Source organism: Leiobunum rupestre, chromosome 4 (assembly GCF_980474605.1).
Source record: "Leiobunum rupestre chromosome 4, qqLeiRupe1.1.hap1, whole genome shotgun sequence".
Classification (NCBI taxonomy): Eukaryota; Metazoa; Arthropoda; class Arachnida; order Opiliones; family Sclerosomatidae; genus Leiobunum; species Leiobunum rupestre.
The window spans coordinates 44,372,218-44,392,208 of record NC_143387.1 but is presented as its reverse complement, the minus strand read 5'-3'; the positions used below and the strand labels follow the sequence as shown (position 1 = coordinate 44,392,208).

The 19,991-nt window shown below is 41.9% G+C and overlaps 1 protein-coding gene across 5 annotated transcripts in view; it reads right to left on the bottom strand.

The window, feature by feature from the left end:
- bt (projectin protein bent) overlaps positions 1–19,991 on the bottom strand; it is a 65,262-nt gene that overhangs the window by 12,679 nt on the left and 32,592 nt on the right. For 3 of the 5 annotated variants that reach the window (XM_090172319.1, XM_090172320.1, XM_090172323.1), the window contains 53 exons: positions 19,855–19,964; positions 19,417–19,772; positions 19,197–19,330; positions 18,419–18,514; positions 17,647–17,748; positions 16,603–16,873; positions 16,408–16,547; positions 16,207–16,348; positions 16,006–16,147; positions 15,811–15,935; positions 15,466–15,735; positions 15,303–15,389; positions 15,015–15,221; positions 14,647–14,949; positions 14,424–14,581; positions 14,216–14,360; positions 14,000–14,144; positions 13,802–13,938; positions 13,416–13,721; positions 13,049–13,351; positions 12,396–12,980; positions 12,022–12,324; positions 11,815–11,939; positions 11,595–11,751; positions 11,222–11,527; positions 10,851–11,153; positions 10,498–10,779; positions 9,857–10,162; positions 9,476–9,778; positions 8,830–9,411; positions 8,466–8,768; positions 8,104–8,385; positions 7,427–8,029; positions 7,077–7,358; positions 6,713–7,012; positions 6,343–6,645; positions 5,994–6,275; positions 5,626–5,925; positions 5,204–5,506; positions 4,546–5,133; positions 4,180–4,479; positions 3,801–4,082; positions 3,429–3,734; positions 3,204–3,339; positions 2,976–3,142; positions 2,625–2,906; positions 2,260–2,556; positions 1,893–2,195; positions 1,523–1,804; positions 1,152–1,451; positions 784–1,086; positions 316–700; positions 50–255 (listed from right to left, as the gene is read on the bottom strand). In XM_090172319.1, the coding sequence (XP_090028445.1) occupies positions 50–255; positions 316–700; positions 784–1,086; positions 1,152–1,451; positions 1,523–1,804; positions 1,893–2,195; positions 2,260–2,556; positions 2,625–2,906; positions 2,976–3,142; positions 3,204–3,339; positions 3,429–3,734; positions 3,801–4,082; positions 4,180–4,479; positions 4,546–5,133; positions 5,204–5,506; positions 5,626–5,925; positions 5,994–6,275; positions 6,343–6,645; positions 6,713–7,012; positions 7,077–7,358; positions 7,427–8,029; positions 8,104–8,385; positions 8,466–8,768; positions 8,830–9,411; positions 9,476–9,778; positions 9,857–10,162; positions 10,498–10,779; positions 10,851–11,153; positions 11,222–11,527; positions 11,595–11,751; positions 11,815–11,939; positions 12,022–12,324; positions 12,396–12,980; positions 13,049–13,351; positions 13,416–13,721; positions 13,802–13,938; positions 14,000–14,144; positions 14,216–14,360; positions 14,424–14,581; positions 14,647–14,949; positions 15,015–15,221; positions 15,303–15,389; positions 15,466–15,735; positions 15,811–15,935; positions 16,006–16,147; positions 16,207–16,348; positions 16,408–16,547; positions 16,603–16,873; positions 17,647–17,748; positions 18,419–18,514; positions 19,197–19,330; positions 19,417–19,772; positions 19,855–19,964 (14,026 nt within the window). The remainder of the gene's footprint in view (positions 1–49; positions 256–315; positions 701–783; positions 1,087–1,151; positions 1,452–1,522; positions 1,805–1,892; positions 2,196–2,259; positions 2,557–2,624; positions 2,907–2,975; positions 3,143–3,203; positions 3,340–3,428; positions 3,735–3,800; positions 4,083–4,179; positions 4,480–4,545; positions 5,134–5,203; positions 5,507–5,625; positions 5,926–5,993; positions 6,276–6,342; positions 6,646–6,712; positions 7,013–7,076; positions 7,359–7,426; positions 8,030–8,103; positions 8,386–8,465; positions 8,769–8,829; positions 9,412–9,475; positions 9,779–9,856; positions 10,163–10,497; positions 10,780–10,850; positions 11,154–11,221; positions 11,528–11,594; positions 11,752–11,814; positions 11,940–12,021; positions 12,325–12,395; positions 12,981–13,048; positions 13,352–13,415; positions 13,722–13,801; positions 13,939–13,999; positions 14,145–14,215; positions 14,361–14,423; positions 14,582–14,646; positions 14,950–15,014; positions 15,222–15,302; positions 15,390–15,465; positions 15,736–15,810; positions 15,936–16,005; positions 16,148–16,206; positions 16,349–16,407; positions 16,548–16,602; positions 16,874–17,646; positions 17,749–18,418; positions 18,515–19,196; positions 19,331–19,416; positions 19,773–19,854; positions 19,965–19,991) is intronic. The other 2 variants (XM_090172321.1, XM_090172322.1) reach the window with 2 other exon arrangements.

The following is a 19,991-nucleotide window of genomic DNA, read 5'->3' as shown; positions in this document are numbered from 1 at the left end:
TTAATAATAACGTATTTAGTATGCTTAATTATTATATTTATGGACATACTGTAAGGTGCTTTGGCTGTTACGGGCTTAGTTGTGGTAAGAGGATCGGATTGTCCTTGAGCATTTTCTGCCCTAACTCGGAATTCGTACTCGGTACCTTCAATCAGTTTGGGTACGGTACAGCTAGTTTCCCTTGGGGATATGTTAGTTACAGCTGGAACCCAGACGCCACCGTGAGTCTTGTCGCGTTTTTCGACCACGTAACCACTACGAAATATTGTTATTAAATCGCAAATTTAATCATAAAGTAATTACTTTCTGACTTACGTAATATCACTGCCTCCAGAGTCTTTGGGTGGTTTCCATGACAATTTGACGTTGTCTTTGTCAACACCATCGACATTCAATGGACCCTCCGGTGCAGCGGGCTTATCTAGAATGATGACTTGCAAAGTACCAGTGTCTTTTCCACTATCATTTTCAATAGTAAGCGTGTACGGTCCGCTGTCACTTCGTTTAGGCCCGACAATGTTGACAATGGTGTAGTCGTCAAACGCCGAAATAGTAAGCCTCGTGTCAGACTTGAGATCTTTTCCGTTCAAAGTCCATTTCACGGATGGTGGTGGGGCGCCGATGAATTTAATTTCGGAATTAAGAGTCTGACCACTCTTCACTCTTAGCTCTTTCATTGGTGTTATAATCTTTGGAGCCACTATTATTAAAAAAAAATATGTAAGCGTAACGTGTTTTAACTAATTTTATATTTTATATCTATTTGAAATAAATAAAACCTACAGAATCTAGGCTTGGCGGTAACAAAGTCCGATGGAGCGCTTGGTTCGCTTTCTCCGCCTTTGTTAACAGCGATTACTCTAAATTCGTAGTCAGTTCCTTCTATTAGATTCGGTGCTCTTCCTTTAGATTCTGTAGCTGGGACCTCCGCGGCTTTAGTCCAAATTGGAGAACCACGTTCTCTCTTTTGTATGATATAACCAGTAATTGGGCTGCCACCAGTGTCTTTTGGGGGTGTCCATTCCAAATCTACGTGATCCTTATCCCAGTCAACCACCTTCGGTTTGCCTGGAGCACTTGCAGCCTCTGTTATAAAATGATAAATGTCATTTCAATAGTTCTTTTGTACGTAAGCCGCTTTAGATATTTACCGAATGGGTTTTTCGCAACTATTGTCTCAGTTCCCTCTAGTGGTTCCGAATTTCCCATCTCGTTGACCGCAATCACGCGGAATTGATAAGATTTCTTATGAACCAGTTTAGTAACTTTGAAGGTCAGAACGGGAGAGGTTCCAGCCTCAGTCCACGTTCCTCTTGATGTGTCCATTTTCTCAATGATATAATGTTTAATAGGACATCCACCGTCATCCTTTGGCACTTTAAACGTGACAACAGCAGATTCTTTCGTTACCTCCGATATAACTAACGGTCCTTCGGGAGGCGATGGCCGATCTAGGTTTTCAACGTCATATTTTAAGAAATTGTTCGAAAAACATTTTTATTTCTATTTAAATGATAATTACCCATTACGATGACGTTGGCAGAAGCAGCGGCTTTACCCGAATCATTTTCCAGGGTAAGGACGTATTTACCAGAGTCGCTTCTTACGGATGAAGTTATGTCCAATATTGTTTGCCTAGCAGTGTTAGAAATTTCTCTGCGTTTATCAGATTGCACTGTTTTGTCGTTGATGCTCCAAGTAATTCTAGGAGCTGGTTCTCCTTTAATCGGAATAGTGTAATTGATGGGCCTTCCAGCTTTGACTCGGATATCGTGTAAAGCTGTTCTGTCCAGTGATGGTTCCACTGTAATCGTAAGAAGTAGAAAATTATAAGTCGCATTTTAAGCCAGTTTATATAGTATATATATATATATTGTAAAGATAGAACGTACAGAATTTGGGTCTAACGGTGAAGGCTTTCGATGGGTCACTTGGTTCACTGGGTCCTCCCTTGTTTACGGCGACGACTCTGAATTCGTATTCTTCGCCGTCTTTCAAATCCGGCACAGTAGCCTTTGTGGATTCTCCTGGTACTCTAGCCGCTTCTTCCCAAACGGAACTTCCCTTGGGTTTCTTTTCAATGATGTAAGTATTTACGGGTGCACCACCGTCTTTTCTCGGTGCTTTCCATTCGAGAACAACGTGATCCTTATCGTAATCCACAACTTCCGGAGTTCCAGGCTTGTCTGGCTGATCTATATTTCAAACAGTTAGCAATCATATACAAAAACCCACTATGCGTAATTTTAATAACTTTACCGAATGGATTTTTGGCGACAATAGAGTCTTTTAATGTGCAATAAGCAGAATCTCCTTCGCGATTAACAGCTTTAACGCGGAAATAATATTCGTGGTGTTCAATAAGTCTATCAGCGTGTAAAGTGGTATTCAGTGTGTCATTAACAGCTGTCCATCTTCCAGTATCGACGTCTCTCTTTTCTACTGTATAATGAGTAATGTCGCTTCCGCCGTCGTCCTTTGGTGGCCTCCAAGACACGGTGCAACCATCTTTTGTTATGTCAGTAACTTTAAGACCTTCCGGTGGCGATGGTACGTCTAAAAGAAACAACGTGAATTACAAAAATGATATTTTACCGGCAACTACTTAGTGAGAGAATATTTACCTAAAACGGTAACAGTAACTTTAGCCGTATCGGTTCCGTTAGGATTTGTCGCGGTAAGTTGCAAAGTTCCACTGTCGGGTCTGGTAGCGTTTTTCAATGTGATTTTGGTCCTGTATTCAATGGGAGTGGTAGTCCAACGAAGTCCTACTTCAATCGGATTACCGTTCAAAGTCCACTTCTTAGTTGCCGGTGGTTCACCACTAACTGGTACGTCCAATTCGAAACCTTTTCCCGCTTTAATACGAATGTCGTGCATAGCGTTTCGATCAATTCTAGGTGCCACTATTAAAAATAGAGAATTTAAAAATTGGTGGATATTTAAAAACGGTTTAGTATAAAGATTTGACGTACTGTTCTTCGGTCTGGCGCGATGGGGCGGAGTTCCGTCACTTGGAACGCCTTGGCCGCCCTTGTTAACGGCGCGAACGCGGAATTCGTATTCGTTTCCTTCGACCAAATCTGGAATCTTAGCTTTGGTTTCGTCCCCGGGCACTTCCAGACATGGGGTCCAGTCGGGGCTAAAATGGTTATTTAGAATTTAAGTATTTTCGGACGTTATCGGGTAAAGTATTAACTTACGTATATTTATCTTTCTTTTCAATGACGTAGCCAGTAATTGGAGACCCACCATCGCTGGCCGGTGGTTTCCATTTAAGTTTCACGTAATCCTTGTCGTAGTCTTCAATTTCAGGAGTACCCGGCTTACCAGGTTCGTCTGATAATTTTCCGTACAAAATTAATTTGTATTTGTATTAGTATTAGTTTTGTATTGATAATCCGTGCAAATAGATAATTTCTACGTACCAAATGGATTCTTCGCGACAATAGCGCGATCCGCTTCCAGTGGTTCGGATTCTCCTTGTCGATTTGCCGCTTTAACTCTGAATTTGTATTGTTTTCCTGGCTGGAGACCCTTGACCTTCATGCTAGTCTCCGGGCCTATCGTCTCACCGACAGGGGTCCAAACACCAGTAGCGGGATCCATTTTCTCCACAACGTAATGATCCAATGGCACTCCACCATCGTCTACTGGAGGGTTCCATTTTAATGTACATCCCTCGGCGTGTATATCGTCAACCTTCAGTGGTCCTCCGGGCGGTGAAGGTTTGTCTTAATAAAAAACAAATACTGAAGCGCGTTGAAACTTCCAACAATCGGCAATAATAGCAGATTTACCTATTACAATAACTTCAACCTCAGCTTCGTCTTTGCCATGATCATTGACAGCGGTGATTGTATACATGCCACTGTCGGATCGTTTGGCACTTCTAGCGTTTAATTTCGTATTGTAATCTACGTTTGTGATCTTAATGTGTTCACTGGAAGTTATTTTCTTTCCTTTTACCGCCCAAGTAATTGTCGGCGGTGGTTCACCAATGACATTGACGTCGAAGTTGAAAGATTGGTTTGCCTTAATTTTGATTTTCTGTAAGTTGGTTCTGTCAATTTTGGGTGCCACTGTAAATAAAAAATATTTATGTGGAAACCATGACGTATTGTCTGTCCTACTTAAGTTTATTTAGTACGATAAATACACATTCGTCAGTGGACTTACGTTTTCTTGGTTTAGTAATGACTGGTAGAGAAGCATCGCTTGGCTCACCAAGTCCGGCTTTATTAACGGCACGAACGCGGAATTCGTAAGGCTGATTGGCTGTGAGATTTGGCACTGTAGCTTTCGTTTCAGTAGCTGGAACTTCAACTCCTTTTTCCCAGTCACCGTATTTATCTTTCTTTTCAATAATGTACCCAGTGATTGGTGCTCCTCCGTCGCTTTCGGGCGCTGTCCATTTAAGATCAACATGATCTTTATCCCAGTCAGTTGCTTCGGGTTTTCCTGGTTTTCCAGGTTCGTCTAATACGTGACGAATTAAAACATTATGATCTCAAATTCTACATGAAAATTGGTTAAGTAACTCACCGAAGGGATTTTTGGCAGTTATCGCTTTGTCAGTTTCAAGAGGACCTGACTCCCCTTCCTTGTTAACGGCCCTCACCCGGAATTTGTAATCTTTTCCTGGAGTGAGTCCAGTTACCTCCATTGCGGGCTCTTTTCCGGATGTTTTGCCTACTGGAACCCACACACCAGTTTCGGGATCCATTTTTTCGATTTCGTAATGATCGATGGGCAATCCACCATCGTCTTTCGGTCTTTTCCATTTCAGTTTGCAACCATCTTTGTGAACGTCCGACACTTCTAAAGGTCCCTCGGGGTTCGTGGGTTTATCGAGGACCGTGACTTGAACAGTGACGCTGTCTTTACCGGAACTGTTGCTAGCCGATACGGTATATTTTCCAGTGTCTTCACGGGTAACCCGGCGCACTGTGAATTTCGTGTTGTAGTCCACGTTTTCGATTGTTGTCCTGTCGTTGGACTTTAGAGTGTTGTCACTCATCGACCAGATAATGGTCGGTGGGGGTTCACCAATCACGTTAACGTCATATTTAACAATTTGACCAGCTTTGACAGTGATATCCCTAAGTGGTTTGCGGTCAATGAGTGGAGCCACTGTGGTACACACATGATGTTAGAATTTATACTAGACTATTCTTAATTAATTTAACAATTTAATACTCACAGAATCTAGGTTTTGCCACAACGGGCACAGAAGCCTGGCTGGGCTCACCAGGTCCGGCTTTGTTGCAGGCGATAACTCGGAATTCGTACTCCTTTCCTTCCGTTAAGAAAGGAGCCGTTCCTTTGCATTCAGTTCCTGGAACTTCGGTCGCTTTTTCCCAAACTGAACTTCCTTTTTCTTTCTTCTCAATGATGTAATGGGTTATAGGTGATCCACCATCGGATGATGGTGGAGTCCATTTCAAATCGACGTGGTCCCGATTCCAGTCAGTTGGTTCAGGCTTACCAGGTGCTTGAGGTGTAGCTGAAAGGTTTTCAAATAAGTTAATTTCTAAAAGCAATAGTGGGAAGCCTCCGAGTTTAATATCGGTCAATAAGCTACGACAATTCTAGAAATTGTTTTAAAGAAAAAGAGACGCTTACAAAAGGGATCTTTAGCCACCGTTGCGCCTAAGGTTTCAAGTGGTTCGGATTCTCCTTCTTTGTTCACGGCTTTCACTCTGAATTTGTAAGCTTTTCCAGGGGTTAGTCCAGTCACTTCCATTTCTGGGCCACGTGTTTTGCCAACAGGAACCCAAGCTCCGGTGTCAGGGTCCTGTTTTTCGACTATATAACCATCAAGTGGTTCACCACCGTCGTCTTTCGGCTTGTTCCATTTCAATTTGCATCCGTTCTTATTAACGTCAGACACTTCTAACGGTCCCTCTGGTGCTGAAGGTTTCGCTGTAAAATTTATTACATATTAGAATTAGTAGATATACGTTTCGTATAAAGTACCGAAGATTACTTACAAATTACTGTGACCTCCACATCGGCAGTATCTTCGCCAAACTTGTTAGTAGCGGTTATTTTGTATGTCCCGCTATCTTTGCGTTCTGCTTTTTCGCAAATAAGTTTGCTGTTGTAGGGAACGTTCTGTATCGTCAGAGTCGGTCTTTCAGTTACAGGTCTATCTTTCAAATGCCACGAGACAGACGGAGGTGGTTCACCGATAATCTTAACATCGAATGAAAATGCTTGTCCGGCCTTCACTGTAACTGCCCTTAAAGTCCTTCGATCAATCTTAGGTGCCACTTTAAAACAATTAAATGTATAATTTAGTATCTTGTAGAACGTCGAAACTTAACAAATTACACTTACATTTCCTGGGTTTACAAGTAACTGGTTTGGTAGCGTCACTTGGTTCACCAGGACCCGCAGCGTTAACCGCCTTAACCCTGAATTCGTAGGTCTCCCCTTGTTCCAAATCAGGAACCCTCGCTTCCGTTTCTTTACCATCAACTTGCAAAGCTTTTACCCAGCGTTGACTGCCCTTTTCTTTCTTTTCAATGATGTAACCTGTAACTGGAGCTCCTCCATCCTTGAATGGCGCTGTCCATTTCAAGTCGACGTGGTTTTTGTCCCAGTCCTTGACCTCTGGCGTACCTGGTTTTCCTGGTTCATCTGTAAGAAAAAAAACAATGTCAGATAAAAAATCGTAAAATTGTATACAGGCGCAAAGTTTACTTACCGAATGGATTTTTGGCCACTATTGGTTTTTCAGCCTCTAATGGATCAGATTCTCCTTCTGGGTTAACGGCTTTAACCCGGAACTTGTATTTCTTCCCTGGTTCCAAGTTTTTAACGTCTATTTCCGGTTTATCCGAACGGCCGCATGGAATCCATTTTCCGGTTTCTTGGTCTTGCTTTTCAACTTGATAGTATTCGATGGGTTGTCCTCCGTCATCTTTTGGCGGATTCCATTTGAGCTTGCACCCTTCAGCGTGTATATCTGAAACTTCCAAGGGACCCTCGGGAGACGCCGGCTTGTCTGTATGGAAATATTTTATTAGTAACGCAATTGATGTCTGTAGCTATATTATATTTTCAAGTACCTAATACTGTTATTTCAACTTCCGCTTCGTCGCTTCCCGAATTGTTTTCGGCTTTCAAGACATACTTTCCAGAATCTTTCCTCTCAACTTTGTGAATGACCAGTTTAATTTTGTAATCTTCGTTTTCGACGCTGTAGTGTCCACCGTCTTTGATAACGGTTCCATTAACAGACCACGTTTTCTTCGGCGGAGGTTCACCGATCACCTTTACGTCAAACTTAACGGACTGTCCGGCGTGAATTGTTATATCCTTAAGCGTCGTTCGGTCAATCTTGGGAGCCACTTTAATTATAGCAAAGGTTATAAGTAAAATAACTTTAGATTATATGAGTATAATTGAAATATCATACAGTGTCTGGCCTTAGCAACAATAACATCGCTGGAATCACTTGGTGTGCCAGGCCCGGCTTTGTTTACACCCCTCACTCGGAACTGATATTCCATTCCTTCAATGAGGTCAGGTACGCGAGCTTCGCATTTGTCTCCAATAATTTCAATTCCCTTTTGCCATTTTGTGCTGTATTTGTCTTTCTTCTCAATGATGTAACTAGTAATGGGAGCACCTCCGTCGCTACTTGGAGGAGCCCAGGTGAGATCAATGTGATGTTTGTCCCAATCTTTAGCGCTGGGCTTTCCTGGTTTTCCAGGCTCATCAAATGGATTCTTGGCCACGATTGGTAAATCGGTTTCCAGTGGCTCAGATTCGCCTTCGGGATTCACTGCCTTGACTCTAAATTTGTATTCTTTACCAGGAATCAAACCCGTGATTTCGGCTTCGGGTTCTTTAGTCGTCATAACAGGAACCCAGCGACCAGTGTCTGTGTCCATTTTCTCAATGAGATATTGTTGAATTGGTTCGCCACCATCGTCTTCTGGTTTGTCCCACTTAAGTTTGCAACCCTCAGCGTGAACGTCGCTGACCTCCAGTGGACCTTTCGGTTTACTTGGTTTACCTTTGAAAAGTGGTGTTTGGTTAATTATTATGTAGGTATTGATATTTTTAAAACCGGTGTAAATGATATCTTACTTAGAACTGTTATTTGAACAGACGCCTCATCAGTGCCAGAATCATTCTTGGCAATAATGGTATATTTTCCTGTGTCCTTTCGTTTAGCCTTTGTCAAAATAAACATTGTGTGATAATCTTCAGTTGAAATGCTAATTTTGTCACTGGTTTGAAGTTCTTTTTCATTATACTGCCAAGTAATTTTAGGCGCAGGCTCGCCTTTAACGTCAACGTCAAATTTGCATCCTTGTCCAGTTCGAATAATAACATCTTTCAGATTTGTACGATCAATGTATGGTGCCACTAAAATATGACGTAGATAATCAATTTTATGCCCCTACAAATGTTTTACTCTGGGTGTATTTTAGTGACTTAATACTTACGATGGCGAGGCTTAGCTACGACGGGCCTAGATGTGTCACTCGGCTCTCCGGGACCAGCCTTATTCACTGCAGAAACCCTGAATTCATATTCTTCTCCTTCTTCGACGTCAGTGACTGTTGCCATCGTTTTGTCTCCTGGCACTTCTTTTACCTTTTGCCATTTGTGCAAACCCTTCTTCCTCTTCTCGACAATGTATCCAGTAATAGGCGATCCACCATCGTTACTCGGTGGAGTCCATTTAATATCCACATGGTCTTTGTCCCAATCGGTAGGCTCAGGACGTCCAGGTTTACCGGGTTCGTCTAGAAGAGAATGTTCGCGGTTAAAATAATTTCAAAGGATGGAGTGATGTAGGGCATATACCAAATGGATTCTTGGCCAAAGTAGCTTTTTCAGTTTCAAGCTCGTCAGAATCTCCTTCTTTGTTGCAAGCGCGTACCCGGAATTTGTATTTTTTCCCTGGCGTCAGATTGGTGACTTCAAACTCTGGTTTGTGCGATCTGCCAGCAGGCACCCAAACTCCAGTATCTTCGTCCATCTTTTCAATCTCGTAACTTTCGATGGGGCTTCCACCGTCATCCGTGGGGGCTTTCCATTTGAGCGAACATCCTTCCTTGTGTACGCCGGAAACGTCTAATGGCCCTTCGGGTTTGCTTGGCTTTCCAAGTACCAGAACGTCGACAGTGGCCTCATCAGAGCCAGATGCGTTAGTAGCCGTTAATTTGTAAATGCCACTCTCTTTGCGAGTTGCTCGTAAAATATATAGCTTCGTGTTGTAATCTAAATTATCGACTCGTAATTCATCACCATTAACAATTTCTTTATCGGAGAATTTCCAAACGGTTGTTGGTGCTGGTTCTCCAATTACGTTTACATCGAAAGTAATGGCTTGACCAACCTTGACGGTAATGTTTTTTAGATTGGTTCGGTCAATACGAGGTTTGACTAAAATTTAAGGAAAAAACAATGAAGTACTAGAAAATTGGAATTTGGTAAATTCAATACTTACGATTTTTATGTTTGGCCAAATGCGGTAGCGTTGCTTCGCTGGGCTCACCTGGTCCGGCTTTATTTACCGCACGAACTCGGAACTCGTATTTATCACCCTCGTTCAACCCGGTAACCTTTCCTTGTGGCGTGCTACCTTGAATTTCAGCCGCAGGAACCCAGTCTTTACTGTATTTGTCTTTCTTTTCAATGATATATCCAGTAATTGGAGCACCACCGTCTTTCATTGGTGGTTCCCACTTTAGAAGTACAAAGTCCTTGTCGTAGTCTGCCACTTTCGGGATTCCCGGTGCGCCAGGTTGATCTAATTTTGTTCATAAAATTTACTAATTTGGTCCTTTATTACTTTAAGTGCCAAGTAATTGAGATAAAAATTTCATACCGTATGGATTTTTAGCCAAAGTAGATTTGTCAGTTTCCAAAGGCTCCGAGTCTCCTTCTTCGTTAACGGCTTTTACGCGGAAGTTGTACTTTTTGCCAGGTTCTAAACCAGTTACTTCCATTTCCGTGGCGTCCTTCGGTACCTTTCCTACCGGAACCCATTTACCAGTAGCCGCGTCCTGCTTCTCAACAACGTAGCCTTCAAGTGGTAGGCCACCATCGTCCTTGGGTTTATTCCATTGGAGTTTGCAGCCTTTGGCGTGAACATCGGTCACTTCTAGCGGACCTTCGGGTCTCGCCGGTTTGTCTATAAGTCAGTAAACAAATTTCCAGAATTTAGTTGGATCTGCTATAAATATTGAGCCGAGCTAGTGAGTATTCCTATTCTTGGCTCCCGTAGAATTTAAACTAAATTGGCTAAATATTTCCTAGGTTATTACATATGAAATCCCAAAATGGTGTTGGATTTCAATTAAAAACAATAAGTATCACCTACTGGTTGTAAAAAATAAACACCAGCAATTTCAGAAAAATCAGCTTACACTAGTGACAGTTATAACGTTTATATTACTAACTCACTAAAAGTGATTTTACAGCTTTCTAGTTGAACAGTACTTATATTTAGACGCAAGAAAATCATACCTAAAACGGTAATTTCTACGGTGGCTTCATCTACACCTGATGTATTCTCGGCTTTTACAGTGTAGACCCCAGTTTGTCTGCGTTTCATGTTTCTTATCTTAATGTTAGATTTGTACTCTGGATTCTCTATGGTGATATCGTTCTTGCTTTCTAGTTCAGCACCCTTGAAGATCCATGAGACCTTCGGCGGAGGCTCACCAGACACTTCAACATCGTATTTTGCCGTTTGTCCCGCTCTTATCGTAATTGGCTGCAAGTTTTCGCGATTTATTGAAGGTTTCACTATAAAATAATACGTTGGATTAACAAAACTTTCCTTCAAAAAAGAATTCCGTTATAAACAAAATACTGACAGTAACGCTCTTTGGCAATATGCGGTTTCGTAGATTCACTAGGAGCGCCAGGACCAGCCTTGTTAACCGCTCGAACTCGGAATTGGTATTGTTGCCCTTTAACTAAATCGGGCACCGTGGCTTCCGGTTTCGAACTGTTCGTTTCCAGACATTTCTCCCATTCACCACCGAAACGTTCTTTCTTCTCGATGATGTAACCAGAAATGGGTGCTCCACCGTCCTTCTTGGGTGGTGTCCATTTAAGGTCAACTCGTTTCTCATCCCAGTCGGCAATTTCTGGCGTGCCTGGCGCATCTGGTTCATCTGTTGGCGCATTAATAATGTTATTACCAATAACCTATTTCAATATAAACTGGGGCGAAAGTACTAACCATAGGGATTCTTAGCTATGATGGGTTTGTCCGTTACCAATGGCTCGGATTCACCCTCCGGGTTTACGGCTTTAACCCTGAACTGATATTCCTTTCCTGGTGTTAGGCCCGTGACTTGGAAGTCCTCTTTGTCTCTGTCTACTCGGCCAATAGGCACCCAGTTACCAGTGATGGGATCTAATTTCTCGACTTGGTAGTGAGAAATTGGCTTTCCGCCGTCATCGTCCGGTTTCTTCCATGCCAATTTGCAGCCTTTAGCGTTGACGTCTGTAACTTGGAGAGGTCCGTTCGGTCTAGACGGCGCGCCTGTTGATATTTCAAAATTTATCAGGAATTGCCGCATTTCCTTACACCATATTTTGGGTTACTGTACCTAAGACGACGATGTCAATCTCCGCTTCGTCACGACCATGTTCATTAACAGCTACGATTTTGTACATTCCAGAGTCTTTGCGTTTGGCGTCATTTATATTTAGTTTAGTATTATAATCAACGTTTATAACTTCAACGTTGTCTTTTGTTTCAACCAACTGAAATTGCGCCCGCGTGTTAGACCTCGCTCATTAAGCTAATCCTAAATATACAAATGTTACCTTCTCTTTTAACGTCCAAGTGATTTTCGGCGGAGGCTCGCCTCTTACGTTAACGTCCAGTTTTACCACCTTACCAACCTTTATCATGATAGAATCAAGGTTCGTACGGTCAATAAATGGTTTTACTGTAATATAAATAATGTTTTCGATTAGATCTAATAAATATAAGCATACAAATTTAGATCGTAATCGTAAGATTGTCCTTACATTTCCTGTGTTTCACAAGATGGTTTTTAGTGGGATCGCTGGGTTCGCTGTTACCGGCCTTGTTCACGGCGATCACTCTGAATTGTACTTCCTGGTTTTCTTTAAGATCCGTAACTTTCCCTTCACATTTTTCTCCGGTCACCTCAGAGGCGCGCTCCCAGTTAAATCCGAATTTCTCCTTCTTCTCAATAATGTATCTCGTAATAGGCGCTCCTCCATCGTTTTTCGGTTTCTCCCATTTGAGATCGACGCTGAAATTGTCCCAGTCAACCAACTCGGGTGTACCAGGCTTGGAGGGTTCATCTATTTGGAAGAAAATTTAGTCTTTTAGCAATATTATTACTAGTATAAATTATATATTTTTTTGTAATTACCGTATGGGTTCTTAGCAATAATTGGTTGCAGTGTTTCCAACGGTTCAGATTCGCCTTCTTCGTTAACAGCAGCGACCCTGAACAGATATTCTTTGCCTGGTGTGAGACCCGTAACCTCAAACTCGGGCTTGTCCGATTTTCCGCAGCGCGTCCATCGTCCAGTTTCTTTATCAAGTTTCTCAATTTCGTAACCTTGAATTGGAACTCCACCATCGTCCTTCGGCTTGGTCCATTTAAGCTTGCAGCCTTCTTTGTGAACGTCAGACACTTCGAGCGGCGCTTCTGGTCTCGAAGGTTTACCCAAAACGGTCAAGTCCACAGTAACGGTGTCTTTACCATTTCGATTGGTCGCGGTAATTGTATATAGCCCCGTATGCTTTCTTAACGCTTTGGTAATTGTGAAATCGGAATGATATTCTCTGTTTTCAATTTTGCGGTGCTCATCGTCGACGACTTTAACGCCTTCGCCCAAGGTCCATACGACGTCTGGCGGAGGCTCACCACGAATGTCCACCTCGAATTTGTGCGTACGTCCAGCTTTGATTATCACAGTCTTCAAATTGGTTCGGTCGATGTACGGTTTCACTAAAATACGAAAATTAGGTGAACCTTTCGTTATTAGTAAAATAGAAATAGGGAATAAGAACGCTTACAGTTCCTGTGTTTTACGACATGGTTTGGTGTCGGCTCACTCGGTTCACTTACGCCACCGATATTTACAGCCTTTACTCTGAATTGGCACACCATATTCTCTTTTAAACCAGTAACGGTGCCTTGGCACTGATTGTCTTCCGTTTTGGCAACTTCGGTCCATTCAACGCTGAATCTATCTTTCATTTCAATGATATAGTGTTGAATTGGTCTGCCACCGTCGCTTTCCGGCTTAGGCCATTTCAGATCAACCTTCGTATTGTCGTAGTCGTAGATTTCTGGTTTCCCTGGTTTACCAGGCTCGTCTGTACGAAAGGGAGTTGTTTGAATTTTCAAATATTAACAAATCTTCAGTCGCGATTGCGTTACCGTAGGGGTTCTTGGCCAAAATAGGGTGAGGAATTTCCAAAGCTTCGGACTCTCCCTCCTTGTTGACTGCTTTAACTCTGAATTTATACTTCTTTTTTGGAGTCAAGCCTTCAACCTTGGCTTTTGTCATGTTAGGTCCAACTTCGCCGCATGGAACCCAACGTCCTGTATCCATATCCATTTTCTCAAGGACGTATCCTTTGAGGTCTTGTCCTCCGGTGTCCTTTGGTTTCTTCCACGATATTGTGGCGTGTTCAGCATATACCTCTTCGACCTCCAATGGCCCGAGAGGGGGGGTTGGTTTGTCTGAAAATAAATTTTCCTTTAATCATAGAACAGCCAACCACCTTTCCAAATAGTTTTCGTGACAAATTGAATCGCGTTACCTAGTACGATAATATCACATTCGTCAGTACAAACGCCAGAGCTGTTAGTTAGCACCAAGGCCATCTTTCCGCTATCAGCTCTTACAACATTTTTAATTGAGATCATCGTGGTTTTCGTGGTATTTTCAATGATGGTTCTGAGTAATTGAAACCAAGGTGAAAATGCTATTCTTATGTTCAACTGAACTAAAAACTCACTTTTCGTTCGGTCTTATTTCATTGCCGTTTAGGGTCCATTTGACTTCCGGGGGTGGCTCTCCACCGAAGGTAATATCGAATTTGACAATTTGGTTCTTTTTAACGCACATGGACTTCACACCATCACCAATAATGTACGGTTTTACTAATGAAACACACATAGAGGTAAGAATTGCAAAATTAATAAATTTGTTAAGTTTCTAGTTAAGTTCTTACCGAATCGCGCTTTTACAATGACGGGTTTCGTTGGGTCACTGGGCTCACCAGGACCAGCTTTATTGAGCGCAATAACCCGAAATTCATATTGTACGCCTTCTTTGAGATTTCTGACTCTAGCTTTAGTTTGATCAGCAGGTATTTCCTGTGTAAAGTTATCGGCACATAAATAAACGTACACCCATAGTTAATGAGCAAATAATCATACCATAGCTTTGACCCATTCGCTTGAAAATTTGTCTTTGTATTCGACAATATATCCCTCAATGGGAGAACCGCCATCTTTTTCTGGCGCCACCCATTTAAGATCTACGCGATCTTTGTCCCAATCGGTTACTTCAACGTTGCCAGGCTTAGATGGCTCATCTGAAACGTGAGTTATTTACTCATAGTTGACCTTACCTTAGCAACGCGAGAGCGCGGATGCTTACCGTAAGGATCTTTGGCGAAAGTATTCTTCGGAGCTACTAAAGGTTCCGAGACGCCTTTTTGATTTACTGCTCGAACGCGGAACTTGTACTCCTTTTTGTGTACCAAGTCGGTAACGGCAAATTTAGTGTCTTCGCATTGAGCAACCTCGACCCAACCTCCTCGAACACCCAAATCTTGTCTCTCAACCAAGTAATGTTTCAGTGGCAATCCACCATTGTCTTTTGGTGGTTTCCAGGCCAGATTACAACGGTCTCTGAAGACGTCAGTGACTTCCAACGGACCTTCGGGAGGCGTTGGCACATCTGGGGTGAAACGTTAAGATTAGTTTACGGTAGTGAGTTTTTTTTGGTCAGTCGTAGACAGTTACCAATGACATTGGCATTGAGTGTGCATTTTCCCTCTCCTTGGGCGTTGCATAAGGCGAATTCGTACGCGCCGGATGTAACTCGAGCGGCTTTTTTGAATGTCAAAATCGCCATCTCGGGTTTGATCGCGATGTCGCATTCTTTATTACTGATGGCTTGTCCACCTTTGGTCAACTTCGCGGTAACGTCGGACTGTTTCGTTCCTCTGACTGTTTAAGTAAGGGCATTGAACAATTTAGAAGCAATCTTTTAACTCATTTTTTTAATATATTGGGCATAAGCTTACTTACCAACGTACGGGACTTCTATTATAAATGGCTTGCCAGCATCACCGACAAATTCAAATTTATCAAGTTTTATTTCCGGAACCTTTTCAGCTGTTAATTTTAATATAGATGTGTTAGTTATATACATTCGAACGGAATTAATTCATCTAAGGTGGCTGCATCTGACCTTCATTGACGGTAAATTTGCATTTGCATTTGATGTCTTTGCTCTCGATGTGATAGTCGCCCGTGTCGTCTATTTCTGACGAGTTGAAAATAAGGTGATGAACACCGTTTTCGAAACTTTTGACGTTAACGCGCAAATCGACTTTCACCGGTTGGCCATTCTTAAACCACAGAATCGGCGCTTTAGTATCGAGAAGTTCGACTTCCAAGATAACCTTTTCTCTTTCCAAGGCAGTAGTGTCCTTCAGTTTTTTGACGAACTTGTTCGCGGCTGTTCAAAAATAATGGTCGATTTGCGTAAGAAACCCAATTATCGGTAGACATATTTGCATTTTCTTCTACTCACGTTCCACGATGAGTTCACCAGTGCTGGATTCCGCGTTAGTTTTTACCGTATATTGCGCTTCGTCGGTGACTTTGGCGCCTTTAATGATTAAGCGCCTTTTGCGACCTTCGGAGACGATTTCGGTCCTAGTTCATATTTCGTACAAATTTAATGACAATTAGAAACTAACGAGTTTCGTGAGATTCTAGTTTATACCTTTTATCCGCTTTAACTTCTTTATCACCTTTGAACCATGTGACCTTGGCTTCCCATTCGTCTACTTCGCATTCGAAGGTTGCCGTCTCTTTTTCCAAGATTTTCATGCTCTTCAGTGGTTTGTTGAACGTAAACTTTTGATCTACCGATAATTAAAATTATAGCGTTTACTTTGACCATAGAAAAACGTCATCCGTTTACCAGTGATAGTCAGCTTAGTCGTTGTTTTTTCTTCGGGGCTAATTTTGCACGTATACTCGTCGGAATCCTCAATTGTGCAATCTAAGATCTTCAAAATCTTGCGACCCAAAGGATCTTGCTCGATGAGGAACCTATCGCTGGACTATAATAAATAAACTTTGAAATCTAAATCCAAATTTATCACTGCGGCCGTACACTAACCTCAATTTGTTTGCTTCCCTTGTACCATTTGACGGGTGCTTTATAGTGGTTAGTAGAGCATTCCAATACGGCTTCCTTCGTGCAGTATTGGGCGCTCTTGGGCGGTAGTTTCTTGACGAATTTGTAGACGGGATCAGGGTCTGAAAATAAGCTACATTAAAAAATCGGCCTTTCGTCAATTGACACTTTTCTTACCGTCAACTTCTAAAGGTGCCATTGATTGCGTATCCAAACACTGTACGATGTATCTACCCGTGTCGTCAGCCACGGGGTTTATGATCTCCAAAACGTGCAAATCGCCAGTGCTGCTCATATGAAACTTTTTGCCCAAGAATAGTTCTTGTTTGTTCTTGTACCACTTCGCCTTGATACCGGTTTTCGAGAAGACAGCCTCGAAGCGAACTTTTTTGTCTTTACCTTCTTTGGCTTTTTGGGGTTCCAAAGGTTTGATGAACATATCTGGTTTCTATTGGAAAAGTTTCGAATTTATTTTAGAAATTTGTTCTAATGACGGTTTAATTTGAAATGTTTACAAAGAGTTTTAGTTTTAAGCGTCTTTAGTAAATTAGAAGTATTCAAATCCAGGTAGTGAAACCATTTTAAGTGAAAACAGGGTAAATGGTTATTTGGTTTATGTCAGGGCGTGTGATACGTATATAGAACGGATCAATATAAATTTGACAAAACGCACAGCACATCAAACATTAAGCGCGTCTTGCCGAATCAAAGCCACGCTTTGAATTAGGTCGATACCAGAAACATTTTTTAAGCTGATGAGTAAAACCATCCGCGTAAGAGCCTGCCAGAAACAAATCAAAAACAAAGCTGCGGATAAATTTCAGATTGAGTGGGGGACAGTAAGATTGAGAAGAGGGTATTTGAGGGAGTGGGTGAAAATAAAAGCCAAAACCAAGTGCCGCCAAAGATATTCGAAACAGCGTTAATTGGTGGATAATCAAAAACGCAGAAGCTCGCCCATTTGTATATACGCCCACTATCTGAAGGATTTTGCTTGAAGCGCAGAACAGGGGTTCGACGATTTTAGGAAGAAACACCGCCACTTTAATCGCAATGACAAAGCGCAGTGCACATATTGGTACTCGAACGGTACACTGTCATTGCGACGTCGTACGGCGTTGTCTTTGCGAAGTGGAGCTCAAAACCAGAAGAGAAAAAGAAGCGGAAGGAAAGAGAGATAGAGCTTTTTGCCAGGTAGGATGTTTTGTAAAGAATGTAAACCTCATTTTCCCGGCTGACTCTTTGTAGGGTGGGCCAATCTGGGATAAGCTCAGCTAACGATTGACGCCGACTTCCGGAACCAGAACCTCGACGCTCTCCGTTCTACAACACAACACATTATAGGGACAAATGCTCAGACACACAAACGACACAGTGATCAGTAAGCCTACACGTAAAAAAATTCCAATTTAACAAAAAAAAACAAAAATAAATATACTAAAAATTGTAAAAGAAAAACTTTCCAAAAAATGTATATGTTACGAGTAACATATAGGTACAACGAGTAAAACGGAAAGACAGGATCATTAGGTAAGTGGTTCACAGTTATTAAACCAATTTACGTATTTGGGCTTTCAGGGTATTCCAGGTACGTAGTAATAAAAAAAGAAAAAGAAACGCGGTGGTATCCTCTTAACACCTTAAAAAAAGCCTAACTATAAACCAGACGAAACGAGTTTTTATAAGCTGTTATACTCGGAGCTCGGAAGACCCTGTCAGCCTAAATAAACACTATGTAGGTCTAATATTGCAGTATTATATTTTGCGGTTGGTTAAGAAAAGATCGAGTACCGCTACTACAGCTTGGTATCGTAGTGCGGAAAACCATCGGTCAGTTTCCGAACCAATGGCAAATAGCCCAAAAATTCTCATCAATTCTGAGTTGTTGTCCGCGTTGTGTATGTAACCAGTAACAATAACACTGTAGGTCTGGGAACGGTTTTAAGACAATAGACACGAGGACGAAGGTTGGGACAGACAACTCTGGTCGAACCTCGTCTTTGGGGACCTTCTGGAGAACTGGCCAATCGGGAATAACTTCAGCCAATGACAATCGACGAACACCAAGATAAGAGAAATCTTCGTCGTCCTGAACACCCGTTAAGCGTTTTCACAAATATTCACAATTTTTGACAAACAATAATCAGATTAACATTTCGTCCTATAAAATTTATTTCCGTATCCTTCGACATAAAGTCACTGTAGCTTGTATGGGTTATTAAAAGGGTAGTTTATGCGGATAGTCAGGGTCACTCAATCTATAGCAGCCATGATTTGTATTATTTTTCTTTCACTTTCGTAACAACCGGAATAAGGCAAATCGACCCTTTCATTGATTAGAAGGATTATTTGACTCTTAAAAACGATTGGGTGAGCGTAATATTACGCAATTTAAAAATGACGTAATTTTTACGGAATCACTTATTCCCGTTGTTACTTGATAAAATTAAAGATACGTATTATATAGACACTCAACGGACAATCTCAGAAATGAGACTTGTTACTGAACACAAACATATTTCTGCGTGTGAGAAATCACACATTACGTAAAACCAGTGAAATCTGTTACAGTGGTCTACCCTGAACGCATTAAGTAGTTAGATAATTTAATCTCGATCATTGTTGGTCGTAACCAATTAGCAAAGTAGCCATCACGGTTATAAATTAATATAAAAGATTCTAATCTTTATTAGCACGATCATTGCAGTACCGTGATCAGTGGATTACTCTCTTGATTAATAAGTTAAAAAGGAAATGAGAGCGAAGGTTACCTTTCCTCCTTTGAGAGCCGGCTTGCCGTCGTCTTCCGCTTTCTTCAGGTTGATGTCCAAATTCTGCTCCTTCTTTTTCCATTTGGCGTATTGCTTGTGTTTCAGCATAGCGCGGAAGTCCATACCACTCTCGTCTGTTATGTAATTTTTTTTAGATTTGTAGAACATTATCGATTCGCTAGTTGCTGAACTAAGAAAATGGGACTCAATCGTGTCTTACCACTGACGAAGACGGTGATCGTGACCGAATCCTCGCCGTGTTTGTTGGTGGCCACCACTTTATATTTTCCTTCGTCGGCTGACTTCGCTTTTCTGAAGCAGAGAGACACTTCATTCGTTTCTGTTTCGGTGACGATGGCGTATCGACCGCCTTCGTAAATTTCGGTGGCCCCCTTGAAGAATCTCACTGTCGGGACGGGATTACCCTCGATTCCGACAGTGATGACGCCAGTCTGTCCTTCGGTGGCCGTCACGTTATCTCCGTAGTCCACGATGGACGGTGGGCCCTCGGTGTCTTCTGGAATTGGCCGCAATGGTGTTGACGGCTTATCGGCTTTGTCGATTTCTTGAGAAACGCTATTAAAGAAAATGATAAAAGAAATATAATACTCGAACGGTATTGAAAATCTTTCGATAACATTTTGACGTTGTATTTTACCTATTTCGACGTATATCGACGCTAGATTTGCGTCTTCTGCCAACTTCGAGCATTTCACCAGGTCGCAAAAGTTTCTTCGCGCCAGTTTGGTCGTCAATAGCCATGCCTTTCTAAAATACGAAGCGGATAACGGTTAT